At 50.7% G+C, this 20907-nt stretch overlaps 1 protein-coding gene across 1 annotated transcript; it reads left to right on the top strand.

Moving 5' to 3' along the window:
* The first annotated feature begins 466 nt into the window (after positions 1–466).
* TMUB1 (transmembrane and ubiquitin like domain containing 1) lies at positions 467–12914 on the top strand. The gene is given in 4 exon segments (XM_075214314.1): positions 467–573; positions 5274–5502; positions 5505–5827; positions 12331–12914. Coding segments are annotated over 3 exon segments (885 nt in total). The 5' UTR covers positions 467–573; positions 5274–5283; the 3' UTR covers positions 12674–12914.
* Positions 12915–20907: the final 7993 nt, after the last annotated feature.

The raw sequence follows: 20907 nt of genomic DNA, 5'->3' as shown, positions 1-20907 counted from the left end.
ACCCTGTGTTATTGTCTCTGTTATCACCCAGTGTCCCTCTCTCTGTTATCACCCAGTGTCCCTCTCTCTGTTATCACCCTGTGTTATTGTCTCTGTTATCACCCAGTGTCCCTCTCTCTGTTATCACCCAGTGTCCCTCTCTCTGTTATCACCCAGTGTCCCTCTCTGTTATCACCCAGTGTCCCTCTCTCTGTTATCACCCTGTGTCCCTCTCTCTGTTATCACCTTGTGATATTGTCTCTGTTATCACTCAGTGTTAGTTTCTGTTATTAAGTGAACTCCACAGGTGGGCGTGGCAGCGGGCAGGTAGGCGGTGAGTGGGCGTGGCAACGGGCAGGTAGGCGGTGAGTGGGCGTGGCAGCGGGCAGGTAGGCGGCACGTGGGCGTGGCAGCGGGCAGGTGGCTGTAAGTGGGTGTGGCAGCGGGCGGGCAGCGGTCAGGCTCCTCCCACACTGCCCTGGATGGAGATGGCGGCCAGAGACAGACATGTGACCGGTTCTTCTGCTCCCGGCATGCACCGGGCTCTGGGCACCGTCAGCAGCAGGAAGTACAGCGGCAGCTGGAGAAGTAACAGTGAGTATAATACACATGTCCTGATATAATAACCAGCCGGTGACGTCATTACTTCATTGTTAGTGATCTCGGACGTGTGACGTCATACATGGGGGGGACAGTCTGTGTCATGTACAGTGCATGTGGGGGGGACAGTCTGTGTCATGTACAGTACATGTGGGGGGGACAGTCTGTGTCATGGACAGTGCATGTGGGGGGGGGGACAGTCTGTGTCATGTACAGTACATGTGAGGGGGGACAGTCTGTGTCATGTACAGTACATGGGGGGGGGACAGTCTGTGTCATGTACAGTACATGGGGGGGGGGGACAGTCTGTGTCATGTACAGTGCATGTGGGGGGGGACAGTCTGTGTCATGTACAGTACATGTGGGGGGGACAGTCTGTGTCATGGACAGTGCATGTGGGGGGGGGGACAGTCTGTGTCATGGACAGTACATGTGGGGGGGACAGTCTGTGTCATGGACAGTGCATGTGGGGGGGACAGTCTGTGTCATGGACAGTGCATGTGGGGGGGACAGTCTGTGTCATGTACAGTGCATGTGGGGGGGGACAGTCTGTGTCATGTACAGTACATGTGGGGGGGACAGTCTGTGTCATGTACAGTACATGTGGGGGGGGACAGTCTGTCATGTACAGTACATGTGGGGGGGGGACAGTCTGTGTCATGTACAGTACATGGGGGGGACAGTCTGTGTCATGTACAGTACATGGGGGGGGGACAGTCTGTGTCATGTACAGTACATGGGGGGGACAGTCGGTGTCATGTACAGTACATGTGGGGGGGGAACAGTCTGTGTCATGTACAGTACATGGGGGGGGGACAGTCTGTGTCATGTACAGTACATGGGGGGGGGGACAGTCTGTGTCATGTACAGTACATGTGGGGGGGGACAGTCTGTGTCATGTACAGTACATGTGGGGGGGACAGTCTGTGTCATGTACAGTACATGTGGGGGGGACAGTCTGTGTCATGTACAGTACATGGGGGGGACAGTCTGTGTCATGGACAGTGCATGTGGGGGGGACAGTCTGTGTCATGGACAGTGCATGTGGGGGGGACAGTCTGTGTCATGGACAGTGCATGTGGGGGGGACAGTCTGTGTCATGTACAGTGCATGTGGGGGGGACAGTCTGTGTCATGGACAGTGCATGTGGGGGGGACAGTCTGTGTCATGTACAGTGCATGTGGGGGGGACAGTCTGTGTCATGTACAGTGCATGTGGGGGGGACAGTCTGTGTCATGTACAGTACATGGGGGGGGACAGTCTGTGTCATGGACAGTACATGTGAGGGGGGACAGTCTGTGTCATGTACAGTACATGTGGGGGGGACAGTCTGTGTCATGGACAGTACATGTGGGGGGGGACAGTCTGTGTCATGTACAGTACATGGGGGGGACAGTCTGTGTCATGGACAGTACATGTGGGGGGGGACAGTCTGTGTCATGTACAGTACATGGGGGGGGCAGTCTGTGTCATGGACAGTGCATGTGGGGGGGACAGTCTGTGTCATGGACAGTGCATGTGGGGGGGACAGTCTGTGTCATGTACAGTACATGGGGGGGACAGTCTGTGTCATGTACAGTACATGTGGGGGGGGACAGTCTGTGTCATGTACAGTACATGTGGGGGGGGACAGTCTGTGTCATGTACAGTACATGGGGGGGGACAGTCTGTGTCATGGACAGTGCATGTGGGGGGGGACAGTCTGTGTCATGGACAGTGCATGTGGGGGGGACAGTCTGTGTCATGGACAGTGCATGTGGGGGGGACAGTCTGTGTCATGGACAGTGCATGTGGGGGGGGGACAGTCTGTGTCATGTACAGTACATGTGGGGGGGGGACAGTCTGTGTCATGTACAGTACATGTGGGGGGGGGACAGTCTGTGTCATGTACAGTACATGTGGGGGGGGGACAGTCTGTGTCATGTACAGTACATGGGGGGGACAGTCTGTGTCATGTACAGTACATGGGGGGGACAGTCTGTGTCATGTACATGGGGGGGGACAGTCTGTGTCATGTACATGGGGGGGGACAGTCTGTGTCATGTACAGTACATGGGGGGGGACAGTCTGTGTCATGTACAGTACATGGGGGGGGACAGTCTGTGTCATGTACAGTACATGTGGGGGGGACAGTCTGTGTCATGTACAGTACATGGGGGGGACAGTCTGTGTCATGGACAGTGCATGTGGGGGGGACAGTCTGTGTCATGGACAGTGCATGTGGGGGGGACAGTCTGTGTCATGTACAGTGCATGTGGGGGGGACAGTCTGTGTCATGTACAGTACATGGGGGGGGACAGTCTGTGTCATGGACAGTACATGTGAGGGGGGGACAGTCTGTGTCATGTACAGTACATGTGGGGGGGGACAGTCTGTGTCATGTACAGTACATGGGGGGGGACAGTCTGTGTCATGTACAGTACATGGGGGGGGACAGTCTGTGTCATGTACAGTACATGTGGGGGGGACAGTCTGTGTCATGGACAGTGCATGTGGGGGGGACAGTCTGTCATGTACAGTACATGGGGGGGACAGTCTGTGTCATGTACAGTACATGTGGGGGGGGGACAGTCTGTGTCATGTACAGTACATGGGGGGGGACAGTCTGTGTCATGGACAGTGCATGTGGGGGGGACAGTCTGTGTCGTGGACAGTGCATGTGGGGGGGACAGTCTGTGTCGTGGACAGTGCATGTGGGGGGGACAGTCTGTGTCGTGGACAGTGCATGTGGGAGGGGACAGTCTGTGTCATGTACAGTACATGTGGGGGGGGACAGTCTGTGTCATGTACAGTACATGTGGGGGGCGACAGTCTGTGTCATGTACAGTACATGTGGGGGGCGACAGTCTGTGTCATGTACAGTACATGGGGGGGGACAGTCTGTGTCATGTACAGTACATGTGGGGGGGGACAGTCTGTGTCATGTACAGTACATGGGGGGGGGACAGTCTGTGTCATGGACAGTGCATGTGGGGGGGACAGTCTGTGTCATGGACAGTGCATGTGGGGGGGACAGTCTGTGTCATGGACAGTGCATGTGGGGGGGGACAGTCTGTGTCATGGACAGTACATGTTGGGGGGGGACAGTCTGTGTCATGTACAGTACATGTGGGGGGCGACAGTCTGTGTCATGTACAGTACATGGGGGGGGACAGTCTGTGTCATGGACAGTGCATGTGGGGGGGACAGTCTGTGTCATGGACAGTACATGGGGGGGGACAGTCTGTGTCATGGACAGTGCATGTGGGGGGGACAGTCTGTGTCATGGACAGTGCATGTGGGGGGGACAGTCTGTGTCATGGACAGTGCATGTGGGGGGGGACAGTCTGTGTCATGGACAGTACATGTGGGGGGGGGACAGTCTGTGTCATGTACAGTACATGTGGGGGGCGACAGTCTGTGTCATGTACAGTACATGGGGGGGGGACAGTCTGTGTCATGGACAGTGCATGTGGGGGGGACAGTCTGTGTCATGGACAGTGCATGTGGGGGGGGGACAGTCTGTGTCATGTACAGTACATGTGGGGGGGACAGTCTGTGTCATGTACGAGTACATGTGGGGGGGGACAGTCTGTGTCATGTACAGTACATGTGGGGGGGACAGTCTGTTGTCATGTACAGTACATGTAGGGGGGACAGTCTGTGTCATGTACAGTACATGGGGGGGACAGTCGGTGTCATGTACAGTACATGGGGGGGGACAGTCGGTGTCATGTACAGTGCATGGGGCGGGGAACAGTCGGTGTCATGTACAGTGCATGGGGCGGGGGCCAGTCTGTCATGTACAGTACATGTGGGGGGGGGGGAGAGTCTATACAGTACATGGGGGGGGACAGTCGGTGTCGTGTACAGTGCATGGGGCGGGGGACAGTCGGTGTCGTGTACAGTGCATGGGGCGGGGACAGTCGGTGTCGTGTACAGTGCATGGGGCGGGGGACAGTCGGTGTCGTGTACAGTGCATGGGGCGGGGGACAGTCGGTGTCGTGTACAGTGCATGGGGCGGGGGACAGTCGGTGTCGTGTACAGTGCATGGGGCGGGGGACAGTCGGTGTCGTGTACAGTGCATGGGGCGGGGGACAGTCGGTGTCGTGTACAGTGCATGGGGCGGGGGACAGTCGGTGTCGTGTACAGTGCATGGGGCGGGGGACAGTCGGTGTCGTGTACAGTGCATGGGGCGGGGGACAGTCGGTGTCGTGTACAGTGCATGGGGCGGGGGACAGTCGGTGTCGTGTACAGTGCATGGGGCGGGGGACAGTCGGTGTCGTGTACAGTGCATGGGGCGGGGGACAGTCGGTGTCGTGTACAGTGCATGGGCGGGGGACAGTCGGTGTCGTGTACAGTGCATGGGGCGGGGGACAGTCGGTGTCGTGTACAGTGCATGGGGCGGGGGACAGTCGGTGTCGTGTACAGTGCATGGGGCGGGGGACAGTCGGTGTCGTGTACAGTGCATGGGGCGGGGGACAGTCGGTGTCGTGTACAGTGCATGGGGCGGGGGACAGTCGGTGTCGTGTACAGTGCATGGGGCGGGGGACAGTCGGTGTCGTGTACAGTGCATGGGGCGGGGGACAGTCGGTGTCGTGTACAGTGCATGGGGCGGGGGACAGTCGGTGTCGTGTACAGTGCATGGGCGGGGGACAGTCGGTGTCACAGACTAATAACATATACAAACAGTGTTATATTCCTTTCCTCCGCAGTGTAACCTCCATGGCTCTCATTGAAGGTGTTGATGATGAGGTTACGCTCCTCTTTGCTGTTCTTCTCCTACTCATTGTGATTGTCCTGGCATGGATCTCTACTCACACTGCTGAGCGGAGTCCAGCACACTCGTCATCTCACTCAGGTGATGTCCAAACCGGATCAGGAAGAAACGTATCTCAGCAGGAACAGCCAGAGATCCTGTATTTAGTGCCGACCACGATCCAAATCCTGACAGTGATGGCGCCTTGAGTAACGATGAGACCGGTTCTTCGATCCTACTTACTGACAGGGTCACTCCTCCAAGCCCTGAGCCCGCTCATATCACAGGGGAACCTGCTCTGGGTACTGATTCTATATCTGGTTACACAGAACCTATCTCGCCATCACAGAATAGTGAGTCACCGTCCCTGAGGCACAGGGGACCCCACACCCAGGCAGAGGGGGGCTCTACCGATGATCAGGAATCCATAACACTGCGCCTGAAGTTCTTGAATGACACAGAACGTGTGGTGACTGTCCGAATGTCTGACACTGTCCTTCACATCAAGCGGTAAGTAGAAAATAATTTGAGTGAATTTACTTCCTCATCCTCCATATATGATTTATTCTTTCTGCCTCAGTGTACTGATCAGTCTATCTCTCTCGCCTTCCTTGCGGCCTCCTTGTCGCCTTCCTTGCGGCCTCCTTGTCGCCTTCCTTGCGGCCCCAGTCTCCTTTCATTGTGTGTAAAGAGTTGACAGAGAATGGGGAAGTGGGGAGAAATATTGCTACGAAGGGGGTTGTTTCCTGGGAGCTTAGAACCAAGGTTGGACAATTATTTGTATCACTGCTGATGTAAAGGTAGGAGACGCTCCTGTATTCACATTCATGTGGCATTTTATATTGTGTTTTTTTCATAAACATATATTATTTTCTTTGCAGTTTTAATCAGTATGTCTCCATAATGTTCGCTAATAACTTGCTACATAATCTTTTGATTCTGCTGATTTGATTTCAGTGCGAACATTAACTCCCTTAGAGAGCAATGTAAGAGGCTGAGAGTAAGAGGATACACAAAAAAGACCAAGGGGTAAATGTATGAATCTCCGGATTCTTCATCTCCGGCGTGTTCAGCCTCTTCAGCGATTAAATTTAAAGCGGCGCTGCATTATAAAGGGAAGTTTCCCTTTACAATGCAGCGCCGCTTTAAATTTAAGCGCTGAAGAGGCTGAACACGCCGGAGATGAAGAATCCGGAGATTCATACATTTACCCCCAAAAGTAAAAAAAACATTCAATTTAGCCTTTAGCTCATTCTTAGCTGTTCACATTCTGGTTTCTGTCATTTGCTACATTGTTATCTGAAAGTGAGAGATGTCCTACATTATCTGCCTGCTGTGGGTGAGTCCGGAGGAACTTCTCTTTCTCTCATGATATGGAACTGTAATATCACATTTCATACATCATTGGCACTAAAACAACAAATGGATTCAACACAAAAGGTTTCCACAGCGTTCACATATTCTTGATGTGTTTACTAATTTAGTAGGGAAGTGTGACTCTCCATGGTGGACTCTCCATGGTGGACTCTCCATGGTGGACTCTCCATGGTGGACTCTCCATGGTGGACTCTCCATGGTGGACTCTCCATGGTGGGACTCTCCATGGTGGACTCTCCATGGTGGACTCTCCATGGTGGACTCTCCATGGTGGACTCTCCATGGTGGACTCTCCCTGGTGGACTCTCCCTGGTGGACTCTCCCTGGTGGACTCTCCCTGGTGGACTCTCCCTGGTGGACTCTCCCTGGATCATCTTCTGGACTGTAGTTTCTCTCAATTCGGCGGCGAAGGCAACAGAAACCGCACTGACGTGGGGAAAGCCAGCGACTGTGCTCTTTCCAGAGGCTTCCTTCATTTTTGTGAAGCACCAGGACATAGTCATGGCCAAAAGTTTTGTGAATGGCACAAATTCTATTTTTCACAAAGTCTGCTGCCTCCGTTTTTATGATGGCAATTTGCATATACTCCAGACTATCATGTGATCAGATGAATTGCAATTAATTTCAAAGTCCCTCTTTGCCATGACAATGAACTTTATCCCAAAAACAACATTTCCACTGCATTTCAGCCCTGTCACAAAAGGACCAGCTGACATCAGGTCAGTGATTCTCTCATTAACACAGGTGAGAGTGTTGACAAGGACAAGGCTAGAGATCACTCTGTCATACTGATTGCGTTAGAATCACAGACTGGAAGCTTTAAAAGGAGGGTGGTGCTTGAAATCATTGTTCTTCCTCTGTCAACCATGGTTACCTGCAAGGAAACAGTTGCAGTCATCATTGCTTTGCACAAAAAGGGCTTCACAGGCAAGGATATTGCTGCTAGTAAGATTGCACCCAAATCAACCAATTTATCAGATCATCAAGAACTTTAAGGACAGAGGTTCAATAGTTGTGAAGAAGGCTTCAGGGCGCCCAAAAAACGTCCAGCAAGTGTCAGGACCGTTTCCTAAAGTTTATTCAGCTGCAGGATCGGGGCACCACCAGTGCAGAGCTTGCTCAGGAATGGCAGCAGGCAGGTGTGAGTGCATCTGCACGCACAGTGAAGCGAAGACTTTTGGAGGATGGCCTGGTGTCAAGTAGGCCAGCAAAGAAGCCACTTCTCTCAAGGAAAAGCATCAGGGACAGACTGATATTCTGCAACAGGTACAGTGACTGGACTGCTGAGGACTGGGGTAAAGTCATTTTCTCTGATGAATCCCCTTTCAGATTATTTGAGGCATCTATAAAAACGCTTGTCCGGAGAAGGAAAGGTGAGCGCTACCATCAGTCCTGTGTCATGCCAACAGTAAAGCATCCTGAGACCATTCATATGTGGGGCTGCTTCTCAGCCAAGGGAGTGGGCTCACTCACAACTGTGCCTAAGAACACAGCCATGAATAAAGAATGGTACCAATACATCCTCCAAGAGCAACTTCTCCCAACCATCCAAGAACAGTTTGGTTATGAACAATGTCTTTTCCAGCATGATGGAGCACCTTGCCATAAGGCAAAAGTGATAACTAAGTGGCTCGAGAATCAAAACATCGAAATTTTGGGTCCATGGCCAGGAAACTCCCCAGACCTTAATCCCATTGAGAACTTGTGGTCAATCCTCAAGAAGCGGGTGGACAAACAAAAACCCACAAATTCTGACAAACTCCAAGATTAGGTAAGAATGAGTGGCAATCAGTCAGTATGTGGCCCAGAAGGTGATTGACAGCTGCCAGGGCGACTTGCAGAGGTCTTCAAAAAGAAGGATCAACACTACAAATATTAAATCTTTGCATAAACTTAATGTAATTGTCACTTTGACACTTATGAAATGCTTGTAATTTACTATAGCAACATTTGACAAAAAGGTCTAAAACACTGACACAGCAGACTTTGTGAAAACCAATACTTGTGTCATTCTCCAAACTTTTGGCCATGACTGTACACTATATGGACATATGGACAAAAATATTCGGACGCTTGACCAATACACCAACAGGGAATATGATGACATTGTATTCAAATACATATACTGTAATATGGAGTTGGTCCCCCTTTTGCAGTGATAACAGCTTCCAGTCTTCTTGGAAGGCTTTCCACAAGATGTTGGAGTGTTTCTGTGGGAATTTGTGCCCATTCATTCTGTAGAGCATTTATGAGGTCAGACGCTGGTGTTGGATGAGAAGACCTGGCTCACAATCTCCGTTCCAGTTCATTCCAAAGGTGGTCGATGGGGTTGAGGTCAGGGCTCTGTGCGGGCCAGTCAAGTTCTTCCACACCAAACTCATCAAACCATGTCTTTGTAGTCCTTGCTTTGTGCACTGGGGCACAGTCATGTTGGAATAGAAAAGGGCCTTCTACAAACTGTTGCCACAAAGTTGGAAGCACAGCATTGTCCAGAATGACTTGGTATGCTGAAGCATTAAGATTGTCCTTCACTGGAGATAAGGGGTCTAGCCCAAACCCTGAAAAACAGCCCCATACCATTATCCCTCCTCCACCAAACTTCACAGTTGGCATAATGCAGTCAGTCAGGTAACGTTCTCCCGGCATCCACCTGTTACGATTCTGATGCCTTAGTCAATATTAGCACAGGCTTACCTAGGGCGCGGAGTCTAACGGCCTTCCGGTCTTCACCAAGAACCACCGCAAGGTAGTGTGGGCTTAGCTGCCGAAGAACCGCAGGTCGCGGCCCCCAGATTAGCCTACTGACGTAAGGGAGAAAGTTCTAAGTGATGGCAGGCAGACAAGAAAATAGGCAATGCGGTGCAAGTACAGGCACTAACCGTTAATTCCAGGCGTAGTAGGTCTGGAACAGTAACCGGTAGATGCACGGAGGCAATGGGTGCATGGCAGGATCCAGAGAATAGTTGGTAACACAGCCGAGTCGGTACACAGAAGGTATCGGGTATACGGTGCCAGAGGGAGATCCAGAGAATAGTTGGTAACACAGCCGAGTCGGTACACAGAAGGTATCAGGTATACGGTGCCAGAGGGAGATCCAGAGAATAGTTGGTAACACAGCCGGGTCGGTACACAGAAGGTATCAGGTATACGGTGCCAGAGGGAGATCCAGAGAATCGTTGGTAACACAGCCGGGTCGGTACACAGAAGGTATCGGGTATACGGTGCCAGAGGAAGATCCAGAGAATAGTCAGGTCACAGCCAGGTAGGTACACAGGAGTAGGAGGAATAGAGGGGTAAACAGGGAGCAGGTTCACAGGAGTCAGGACACAGGAACTGTAGCCAGGAACAGGAAACACATTGCTCTGACACAGGCAGCGTGTCAGAGCAGGGAAGATATAGGAGTTTGAATCCCCCGCCCAGGAGTCACATGATCAGCAGCAGAGAGAAGCCGGAAGTGCGGCAGCGCTAACAGAAGAAGCGCTGAAGATATGGACACCACTGTCAGCTCCCGCTGACAGCGCAGCGGAACGGGAACAAGGTAAGTTCCTAACACCACCAAACCCAGACTTGCCCATCTGGTTGCCAAACAGAGAAGTGTGATTCATCACTCCACAGAACACGATTCCACTGCTCCACAGTCCAGTGTCTGTGTGCTTTACACCACTTATCTGACGCTTGAAATTGGTCTTGGTGATGTAAGGCTGTATGCAGCTGCTCGGCCATGGAAACCCATCCATTAAGCTCCTGACGCACAGTTTTTGTGCTTATATTAATGCCAGTGGAAGTTCACAACTCTTCAGCTATGGAATCAGCAGAGCGTTGGTGACTCTTATGCACCATGCACCTTAACAGTCATTGACCCCGCTCTGTGATTTTACCTGGTCTTCTGCTTCGTGGCTGAGTTGCTGTTGTTCCTAAATGCTTCCACTTTGTAATAATCACAGTATCACACATCCTATCACACATCCTATCACACATCCTATCACAGTACCACACATCCTATCACAGTATCACACATCCTATCACAGTATCACACATCCTATCACAGTACCGCGCATCCTATCACAGTACCGCGCATCCTATCACAGTACCCGCGCATCCTATCACAGTACCGCGCATCCTATCACAGTACCGCGCATCCTATCACAGTACCGCGCATCCTATCACAGTACCGCGCATCCTATCACAGTACCGCGCATCCTATCACAGTACCGCGCATCCTATCACAGTACCGCGCATCCTATCACAGTACCGCGCTTGGTGTGACTGAGCTCTTTAGAACGGCCCATTTTGTATCACAAATGTTTGCAAATGGAGACTGCATGGCTGGTGCTGGATGTTATACACCTCTGGCAACAGGTCTGATTGAAACACCTCAATTCAATAATTAACAGAAAAACAGATGACAGCGCTGGTGTGTACACTGTATCAAATTTATTTACAACATACATAAAATAATTGTTATGAATAAAATAAAATAATAGCGTGGTTAGAGCTTGAGAGTTGGAGCCTTATATCTCATTGAAATGCTCCAAAGATCGTAATGCAAATCCAATGGAGAGTATATGATCAGACTATAGTTCCAGATTAATTAATCAACAGATGGAGCTGATTGCAACACAGTCCTGGAAATCTTTAACCGATGTTACTCCTGCGAGAGTTGGAATATTACTCCGAATATCAGTAATCAGGTGTGTGCAGAAACATCAGCGGAAATGAATAATTGAAGCCATCGTGCTCCTAGCACATGCAGTGTAATCTTATAGTCCACAGATGTATACCACGGTACCTTGCTGGACCTAGATGGTCATAATCACCCTCTCGTGCATGGAGTCCTCCTGTAACAATTATTTTATTTATGTTTTAAATAAATTTGATACAGTGTACACACCAGCGCTGTCATCTGTTAGTTATGTGTACTGTGTGATATTGATATTGGCCGGCTGCAGGTGTGGGTATCCGTTATTTGTATATCCTGCTATTATACAATTAAGGTTTACATTATATATTATTGCAACCAGCGCTGGGTATTTTTTTCTTTTGTACAATTCAATAATTAACAGGTGTGGCCAGATACTTCTGTCCATATATTTCAGATGGGGGCTTGTTGCTGGGCATCCAGTGGCCGTGTTATGTTACTGCCGGCTTGGAGAGCCGCGTGAGAACTCTGCGAGTCCCTGAACGGCTCCACTCACATCTGTGAGTTACACACAGACCTATCGGGCTGTATCCAAAGAGGGCAAAGTAACAACCCAGACTAAACCCTGCCCTGACCGCGTCCTTGTGGGAACTACAGAGAGGAACAGATTTAACACATTTTTTAACAATCTCAACCAACTTATGGCAAAAGCCTCCTGTGCGACATATAACTGGTGTAGATCATCTCCCGTGTTTCGGGGTTTGTGTCCTGTATGTAGATGTAAATCAGTATTTCAGGTTCTGATAATCGAGTTGTAGAATGTTCCTCATCCTCCCGGGAACTGTGTAACAACCGTTTATCACAGTGTTCTGCAGTGTGATAATAACACATGGGTTAGAGCTGAGGCAGCGAGCAGTGTGTCAGCAGATATATGACATCATGTTGTATGATTCTCTCCTCGGTATGTTCACATTTCCTTGTCTGCTTCCTCTTGCAGGAGCCAGTTTCCAGGACAGGAGTCGCGCGTCCGTCTTATCTATCAGGGGCATCTTCTCCGCAATGACTCGCAGACCGTTGCTTCTCTCCAGCTTATGGACAACTGTGTGTTGCATTGTCACATCTCCCAGCATGCATCAGCTCCAGGACAGAGTGGTGCTGAACTTGACCAGGTTCCTCTAAACATTGGCAGTCTGTTGGTACCATTACTTGGACTGATTCTATTCATAATGTGGTACTGCCAGCTTCAGTACCCTCATTTATTTACGGCTACAGCCACTGCGAGCCTGGCTCTCATCACCCTGCTGGTGACGGTTATAGCTTTCTCTTCATACCGTAGATAGCTCCTCAGACACTAGGAATGACTGGAGAACATGTACAGATCTCATAAGACGTAGAAGAATGAGACACAGCGGCCATCATAGACCAGGGACAAACTGCCGTTACGCTCGCCCAACAGTGGAAAAACCAGAAGAACAAACATTGGGAGATATCGCTACTGTGCTTCACATGCGGCGTGACGGACACTGACGCACGAGCTGTCGGGGGGGCTGGCGGCGTGACGGACACTGACGCACGAGCTGTCGGGGGAGGGGGGGGGGGCTGGCGGCGTGACGGACACTGACACACGAGCTGTCGGGGGGGCTGGTGGCGTGAGGGACACTGACGCACGTGCTGTCTGGGGGGCTGGCGGCGTGACGGACACTGACACACGAGCTGTCGGGGGGGCTGGCGGCGTGAGGGACACTGACGCACGAGCTGTCGGGGGGGCTGGCGGCGTGACGGACACTGACGCACGAGCTGTCGGGGGGGCTGGCGGCATGACGGACACTGACGCACGTGCTGTTGGGGGGGGCTGGCGGCATGACGGACACTGACGCACGAGCTGTCGGGGGGGCTGGCGGCGTGACGGACACTGACGCACGAGCTGTCGGGGGGGGCTGGCGGCGTGACGGACACTGACGCACGAGCTGTCGGGGGGGCTGGCGGCGTGATGGACACTGACGCACGAGCTGTCGGGGGGGCTGGCGGTGTGACGGACACTGACGCACGTGCTGTCGGGGGGGCTGGCGGCATGACGGACACTGATGCACGAGCTGTCGGGGGGGCTGGCGGCGTGACAGACACTGACGCATGTGCTGTCGGGGGGGCTGGCTGTATGACGGACACTGACGCACGAGCTGTCGGGGGGGGGGGGGGCTGGCGGTGTGAGGGACACTGACGCACGAGCTGTCGGGGGGGGGGGGGGGCTGGCGGCGTGAGGGACACTGACGCACGAGCTGTCGGGGGGGGCTGGCGGCGTGACGGACACTGACGCACGAGCTGTCGGGGGGGGGGGGGGCATGCGGCGTGACGGACACTGACGCACGAGCTGTCGGGGGGGGCTGGCGGCGTGACGGACACTGACGCACGAGCTGTCGGGGGGGGCTGGCGGCGTGACGGACACTGACGCACGAGCTGTCGGGGGGGGCTGGCGGCGTGACGGACACTGACGCACGAGCTGTCGGGGGGGCTGGCGGCGTGACGGACACTGACGCACGAGCTGTCGGGGGGGCTGGCGGCGTGACGGACACTGACGCACGAGCTGTCGGGGGGGCTGGCGGCGTGACGGACACTGACGCACGAGCTGTCGGGGGGCTGGCGGCGTGACGGACACTGACGCACGAGCTGTCGGGGGGGGCTGGCGGCGTGACGGACACTGACGCACGAGCTGTCGGGGGGGCTGGCGGCGTGACGGACACTGACGCACGAGCTGTCGGGGGGCTGGCGGCGTGACGGACACTGACGCACGAGCTGTCGGGGGGCTGGCGGCGTGACGGACACTGACGCACGAGCTGTCGGGGGGGGGCTGGCGGCGTGACGGACACTGACGCACGAGCTGTCGGGGGGGGGGGGGGGCTGGCGGCGTGACGGACACTGACGCACGAGCTGTCGGGGGGGGCTGGCGGCGTGACGGGCACTGACGCACGACCAGGGTGGAACTGATGCTGTAACGCTGTGAGGGCAGACAGTATAATTGACTGACATGTGATTGCTATGTTGGTGATAATGTTTGTTGGGACGGCTGTGAGGGCGTCAGCTTTATGGAACAGAATGTAGGTTATTTTATTTCAAAATGTTTATTTTTTTTTTCCAGGTTTTTAATAGAAAGAAATCGGGTAGATATTGATAGAGTAGGAGGACGGGTACAGTTAGGGAATTCTATAATAGTGGAGGTAAAGTGACTTCATAATGTGCAACATAAAACACTTTTACCTCCAGTGATGTTAATTGTTATAATTTATGGAGGTAATTTCTGTATTTTCTGCACTGATGGGGGTCAGGGTTTATTTTATTATGATCAGATGTCTTCACATTTCTAACATAACGTCTGAGCGACCATAAAATAATGCCCTTTTTTCTATCCCTCTATTAAAACTTGTAAGAAAATGTGTTTACCTGTGTTATCTGTCTGAATGGACCCATGATGGTATGAAGCCCCGAAGCTGAAGTCTTACACCCCCACTCCATGTGTGAACACTGCCGTACCCTACTCTACCAATGCTACAGCAACTCCTAGCTTGGCTTTAGTGCTCAAGCTATAGGTGCCCCAAGACGATAAGGATTCTTTCATATCACCCTCACACCACGTTCCCATCACTCCGAGCCCCCATCACCTTGAACCAACCACACACACACACCGTGCCCCTATCACCCTGAGCATCCCCCTCACTTCACGTTCCCATCACCCTATCACTCCGAGTCCCCATCACCATGACCCCCCCCCCCCACACATACCATGCCCCTATCACCCTGAGCACCCCCCCTCACTTCATGCCCCCATCACTCCGAGCCCACATCACCCTAGCCTCCCCCCTCACACTTCGCTCCTGTTACTGGTGTACGTGGCTGGTACCCCTGACCTCTTACTATGGATCGGTGTCTGTGATGGATTTCCCCTGGCCTATCACACTGGCCAGAGCTGCTGGGTAGCGGGCAGAGCGGTGGTACCAGAAATCTGGTTCCAAATCGAAGAGCAGCCGGGAACGGATTAGAGTTGGGTCTAATCTGTAGGTCACAGGAATTTCAGCACGGAGAAGTTTCCAAGCAGGTCTTTGAAGCAAAAGATGGTTTATTAGCTCAAGTAGTCCTAAGAAGGACAGTTCACACGCCAGTCTGGGGTACTGGCGATATTTACAGAAGTATAAATGGTACAAGAATGATACATTACACATGCTCAAACAGCTCACTTTGTATACAGTTCTGACATAACTCATGGTAGGGTAAGCCAGCACCCTGACCCGAAATGGTTCAGCAACATCTGAGCTATTTTTAGTATCAGGATACAATGTTTCCCAACATGGATTTACAGGCAATGCAAAGCTAACAATATTTACACTTCTCTGTATGTGCTAAAACTTGATGCTTGCATTATCTGAGATGCAGACACACCAGACAGCGGCCCCCTGCTGGTATACAGGCTAAACAGGTGTTTGTCATTTCACATAAATAGAGACATACTTTGCATTTCCTGCTATCGGCAAACAAAATTCCCTCTAGCAAAGATACAAACCCAAACAATGACACTTTCATAGAAACACAGCCCATTGTAACACGATAAGTGCATTTGCAATTATATACATTGGTGCCTGCACCTCTGATTGAAATACATTCTGCAATAAATTATTTCTACGTGATCCTGCCACACTGTTTATAATGTTCAGTTGGTCGTGGTGAAAATGGGTTGAGCTACAAACCGTAACTCTCCTGTAATATATAGCTGTAGAGTTTATCTTTCAGTATTACGTTATTTCTGTGTGGAGTTTGTATGTTCTCCCCGTGTTTGCGTGGGAAACCCACTGGTGCTCCGCGTTTCCTCCCACACTCCAAAAACATACTGCTAGGTTAATTGGCTGCTATCAAAATTTGCATAGTCTCTCTCTCTGTCTCTGTGTATATTAAGGAATTTAGACTGTAAGCTCCATTGGGGCAGGGACTGATGTGAGTGCGTTCTCTGTACAGCGCTGCGGAATTAGTGGCGCTATATAAATAAATGATGATTGTTGTATAGAATATTTCCTGTAGAATCTGTATGGGATAATACCATGCCTACTATAAATTACAGACACGTGCATTTATCAGGCCCTAAACCGTCCACGGTGACTTTTAATATCTGTATAATTTACAGTAGGGATGTGCATTATTCTTATAATACACAATGTTCCAATGAGAACTCATTGGTTATACCCGATGACATCACATCTATTTCTACAGATATTGTTTATTCAACTTGATACATATATGACTTATATTAACATCACTTTGTGTATTATAATGTAGTTCCATGACAGCTGAGTGTGTTTATATGCTCATTCTCAATGACTTCTAGGGGTAAATGTATTAAGCTTTCCTTTACATGGCAGCGCCGCTTTAAATTTAAGCACTGAAGACGCCGAACTCGCGGGTGTTGAAGAACCCGGAGCTTAATACATTTACCCCTAGTTTCCTTATAATCTAGTCTTGGATCCAGTATATATTTAGTCCGAAATGAATCCCACTTTTCAGTCTTCCATTTGCAACATAACTAACACGATGGAACAAATGAAGACAGGGTTTATGTTGAACATGCAGCGTGGGTCTCTGAACTTGTAACAAACAGACATTTACAGACAGGTTTATATAGTCTGTACAATAAGCTTAGGGTTAATATATTTAGGTTACATCAGAAATATACTGTAGACATAGCATTGATTCTATGCATTTTGGCTCTGCAAGACCTCACTGATAAAGAGTGGTAAAAGTTTGACAGCTAAAAAGATTGAGCTCAGCTAATACATAATTAGATTATAACATTTAACACACACCTAATTAGATTCGAAGGAGCTGCAATGTTAGCTGAGCTTAATATCACGTCTGCAGTTTGCACGTGTACAATGAAGTGAGCACAGACCTCTCAAAATGCCATCTTGTTTCTCATATAACAATATTATTCTTTCAGGTGAGACTCCATCTTCTCTATCAATCCTCCCTCTGGCAATTATATTGTCACAAAATTCCCAGTGACCCATCATGCACATACTTGCCAACTCTCCCAGAATGTCCGGGAGACTCCCGTAATACGGATCGGTCTCATGGACTCCAGGGAGAGCAGGCAAGTCTTCCGCATCCCGCAATTCCCTGGCCAAAATGACGCGATTGACCGCGCAGCTCACCCGGATTGCACTGCCTGAAAGTAGACAAGTATAAATGCATCCTATTTGGGCTAGCTGCTAGTACCAGGCGACTAGTTTGTATATGTGGGATTTTGATGGGAACTAGTAATATTCATGACTATATTCAGGAGCTGGGACTTTCTTCTCCCCAAAGGATGTGCGTGTCCTGTAGTGGAGAGATCTTTAACCTTTCAATATCAGCAACAAGCAATGACCACACTTATCTGTCACCGCCTGTTCTACATACTGTGGCCATGTCCTTTGTTCACATGGGCAGAGGCCGTCTTGTAATGTGCTCCAGAGCCGGTAGGGTTACTACCTGGCGTCAGAGAGGTTAATTTACCAGTGCCAGGCGCTGTATGTATAGCGTAACTATTAAAAATATATTTCATAAATTAAACTATTTTGACTGTGCTGCAGAGTAATACCTGGAGCTGCAGCATTGAAGAGGTTAACCCCATGCGCAGAGTACCTGGGAGCGTAGAAATGTATATTTACATAGATGGGTAAATCTGCTGTATGGCGCTGCAGCGCCTGTAAATAACTGGCATGTTGCGTAGAAAAGGCCCAGTGCTAGCCACATAGAATTTAAACGTGTGTGTGTCTGGGTCACTGATAAATAACTTCTGGTATAAATTTATTTAAAGGAAATAGCGCGGGGAACTTGTTTATATAATTGCACAAGCACTTATTTTTGATATTGTGTATATTTTGAGGTAGGAACTCGTTATTTCTAAGACCAGGGTAGCAAATTAGTTTTTCTGTTTTAACCTTTCTAAAGGAAATGCCTTGTTTCTGATTTATATATCTGATACAATGAGCCTTTATGAATGGAGGTCTTTTGTGTATTGGGATGTGTTTTGTATGGAAGTGTCATTGTTTGGGGTTTGTAATGTTGCTAGTGGAAACCTCCAATTAGGCATATGGGGAGGGAGTCTGATGGCAGGAAATGCTAACTAAGTTTTTTGATGAAGTGTCAAATGCCTGCACTGGCCAAATGCCCAGCAGGAGGTTGTTACTGTGTGGTCTTTGTCCAAAATGTTCAAACCTTTCTGAACATTGTAAACAGCATGTGATGCATGACATCACAGCGTCTCTAGAATTTCATAGATAAGTGTAAATATTGTTGGCTTTGCAATGCATGTAAATCCATGTTTGTGGAAACATATTGCTTTCTGATTCTAAAAATAGCCTGTGTCGAAACTGTATAAAAGGCACTGGCTTGTATTGAAAAGTTGTTCCTCTGATTTCATCTGACCTTAGCACTGGTACCTCCAACCAGTGTGAGAGCAAATACACATCTTGCTTCAAAGACCTGCTTGAAAACATCTTCAGTATTGCTGTATTCCTGTGACCTACAGATTAGACCCTAAATCTAATCCGTTCTCCGGCTGTTTCTGAGGTTGGACACAGCTTTTCCGGTACCACCGCTCTGCCTGCTACCCAGCAGCTCTGGTCAGTGTGATAGGCCAAGGGGGATCCATCCACAGCAACCCTGATCTATAGGAAGAGGTCAGGAGTACCAGCCCAGGTACACCAGTAACAGGGTTCATTAGCATCATCAGTTACTCAGAAGAAACCCGGTTCTGGATTCCGGTAAGGAGTCCAGTGGTGGCAGCATTTGTATGCCCCTCCTACTGCAGCAAGAGGGCGCATTTGGGATAAGGAAAGAGAACGTTGGCAAAGTAAGCCCAGCCGTTTCCCAGCAACAACAGACAGGGTGGCATAGGCGGTCCATCCTGTCACAGTGTGTTTATAAATTTATTTAATCCTAATAAAAGAATTGCTCTTTTCCCTGGTGGTCCAGTGGAATTTGGGTCCTTCCTGGAGGCTCTTGGAGTTCCAGTCTCCAGTCTGGAAACCAGAGTCCAGGGGATTCTAGGGGGGTCCCTCTATTCCCTGCCAATCTAGTGGGGGCTGCAGAAGCAGCCCAAGTCCAGCAATGGCCGAGGGGGCGGCTGAGGAGTAAATTCCCCCAGCAACCAGCTTGCAGAGCAGTTTCCTGGATTCAAATGAATCCACAAGTTGGAGCGCCTCCTGAGGACCCAACAGGATAAGTCCTGTACTGCAGCTCTGGTCCATAGGGAGAGACCAGGGGAAACCATGAACAGCAACCCTTATCTGAAGTAAGAGGTCAAGTGTACCAGGCTAGGTGCCCAGCAAGTGGGTGCACTAGCAGCAAGGGGGTGCCCAGAAGAAAGCAGTTCCAGGTGCCAGTGAAGGAGCCGGTCCCCAGCAACATGACAGGATGGCATAGGATGCCTATCCTGTCACAGATTTCTGGTGGATAACCCCAGGAGGCTTTTTGTGCAAAAGTCAGGAGAGCAGAGTTATTCAGAAGAGGAATAACTGCAGCCAGAAGAACGCACAGGATATCCATGTATGCCAACATGTCCAAGGCGTACCTGGAGACTATGTGCAATGCCAAGCGATTCGCCAACCTGGTAGGAGATGAGAGAATGAGACCTACAGCATGGTCCCCCGGAGGAGGAAGCTGATGGCCAAGGCAACAGCCTAGCTGACAAACAGGAAGAAAGTGCACCATACCCCGTCACGCCTGAGGATCTGTCTGTACCCAAACTGGGATGTGTCTCGTGAGCTGGACTGGTGACTACGTGGACAAACCTGATAATGTTCCTCTGCATGTAGTGAATGGACTTGTCAGGCGCCGTCCCGCACACTTACCTGGTGCCGGGGATGGACACTCTCTCCCCAGCCGCTCGCCCCGTTGCCTAGTAACGGGACATCACTTCCGGCCAGGGGAGGAAGTTCGGGCGCATGCTAGGCAACGGAGATGCCAAGCGGCACTTCCTGGTGGACCTCCACGTCCATCAATGAAACAGGGAGCACCTGTATTTAAACTAGTCTCTGGCACCACTAGGGTGCTAAAGTATCTAGTCTTCCTCTAGTCCAAGTCTCTTGGCTCCTGTTTTGCTCCTGTGCTTGTTTAGTCTTCCTGGATTTGACCCCTGCCTGCCTGACCACTCTCTTCGGATTCTCCCTGGCTTCTGTTTGGATCTCCTGGCTTTGACCCCTGGCTCTCTGACTACTCTCTTGCCTGTCTCCTCGGTACCTTTTTGCCCGCTCAGTTTTGACCCCGGATTGTCGACTACGATTGTTCACCAGACCTTGCTGGTAGCTACCTGGGAGGGCCGCGACCGACACGTCCAATGCTCCTTGCGGGGTTCCCTGGTGAAAACCTGGGGATGGTTAGACTCCGCGCCTCCTTACATAGCAGCGCTGATACCAGCAGGTGAGGCCTTCCAACTACCTAGTTCGTGACAGGACTGGTGCAGATGGTGATTACACTAGCAGAGGAGAGCAAACAGGAATTGGATTGCTGAACCGGACTGTAACCAGAATAGAACCAAAATGCTGGAAGAGGG

The sequence above is a fragment of the Mixophyes fleayi genome, chromosome 5, assembly GCF_038048845.1.
Source record: "Mixophyes fleayi isolate aMixFle1 chromosome 5, aMixFle1.hap1, whole genome shotgun sequence".
Lineage (NCBI taxonomy): Eukaryota > Metazoa > Chordata > Amphibia > Anura > Limnodynastidae > Mixophyes > Mixophyes fleayi.
This window is presented reverse-complemented; position numbering and strand designations above follow the sequence as displayed.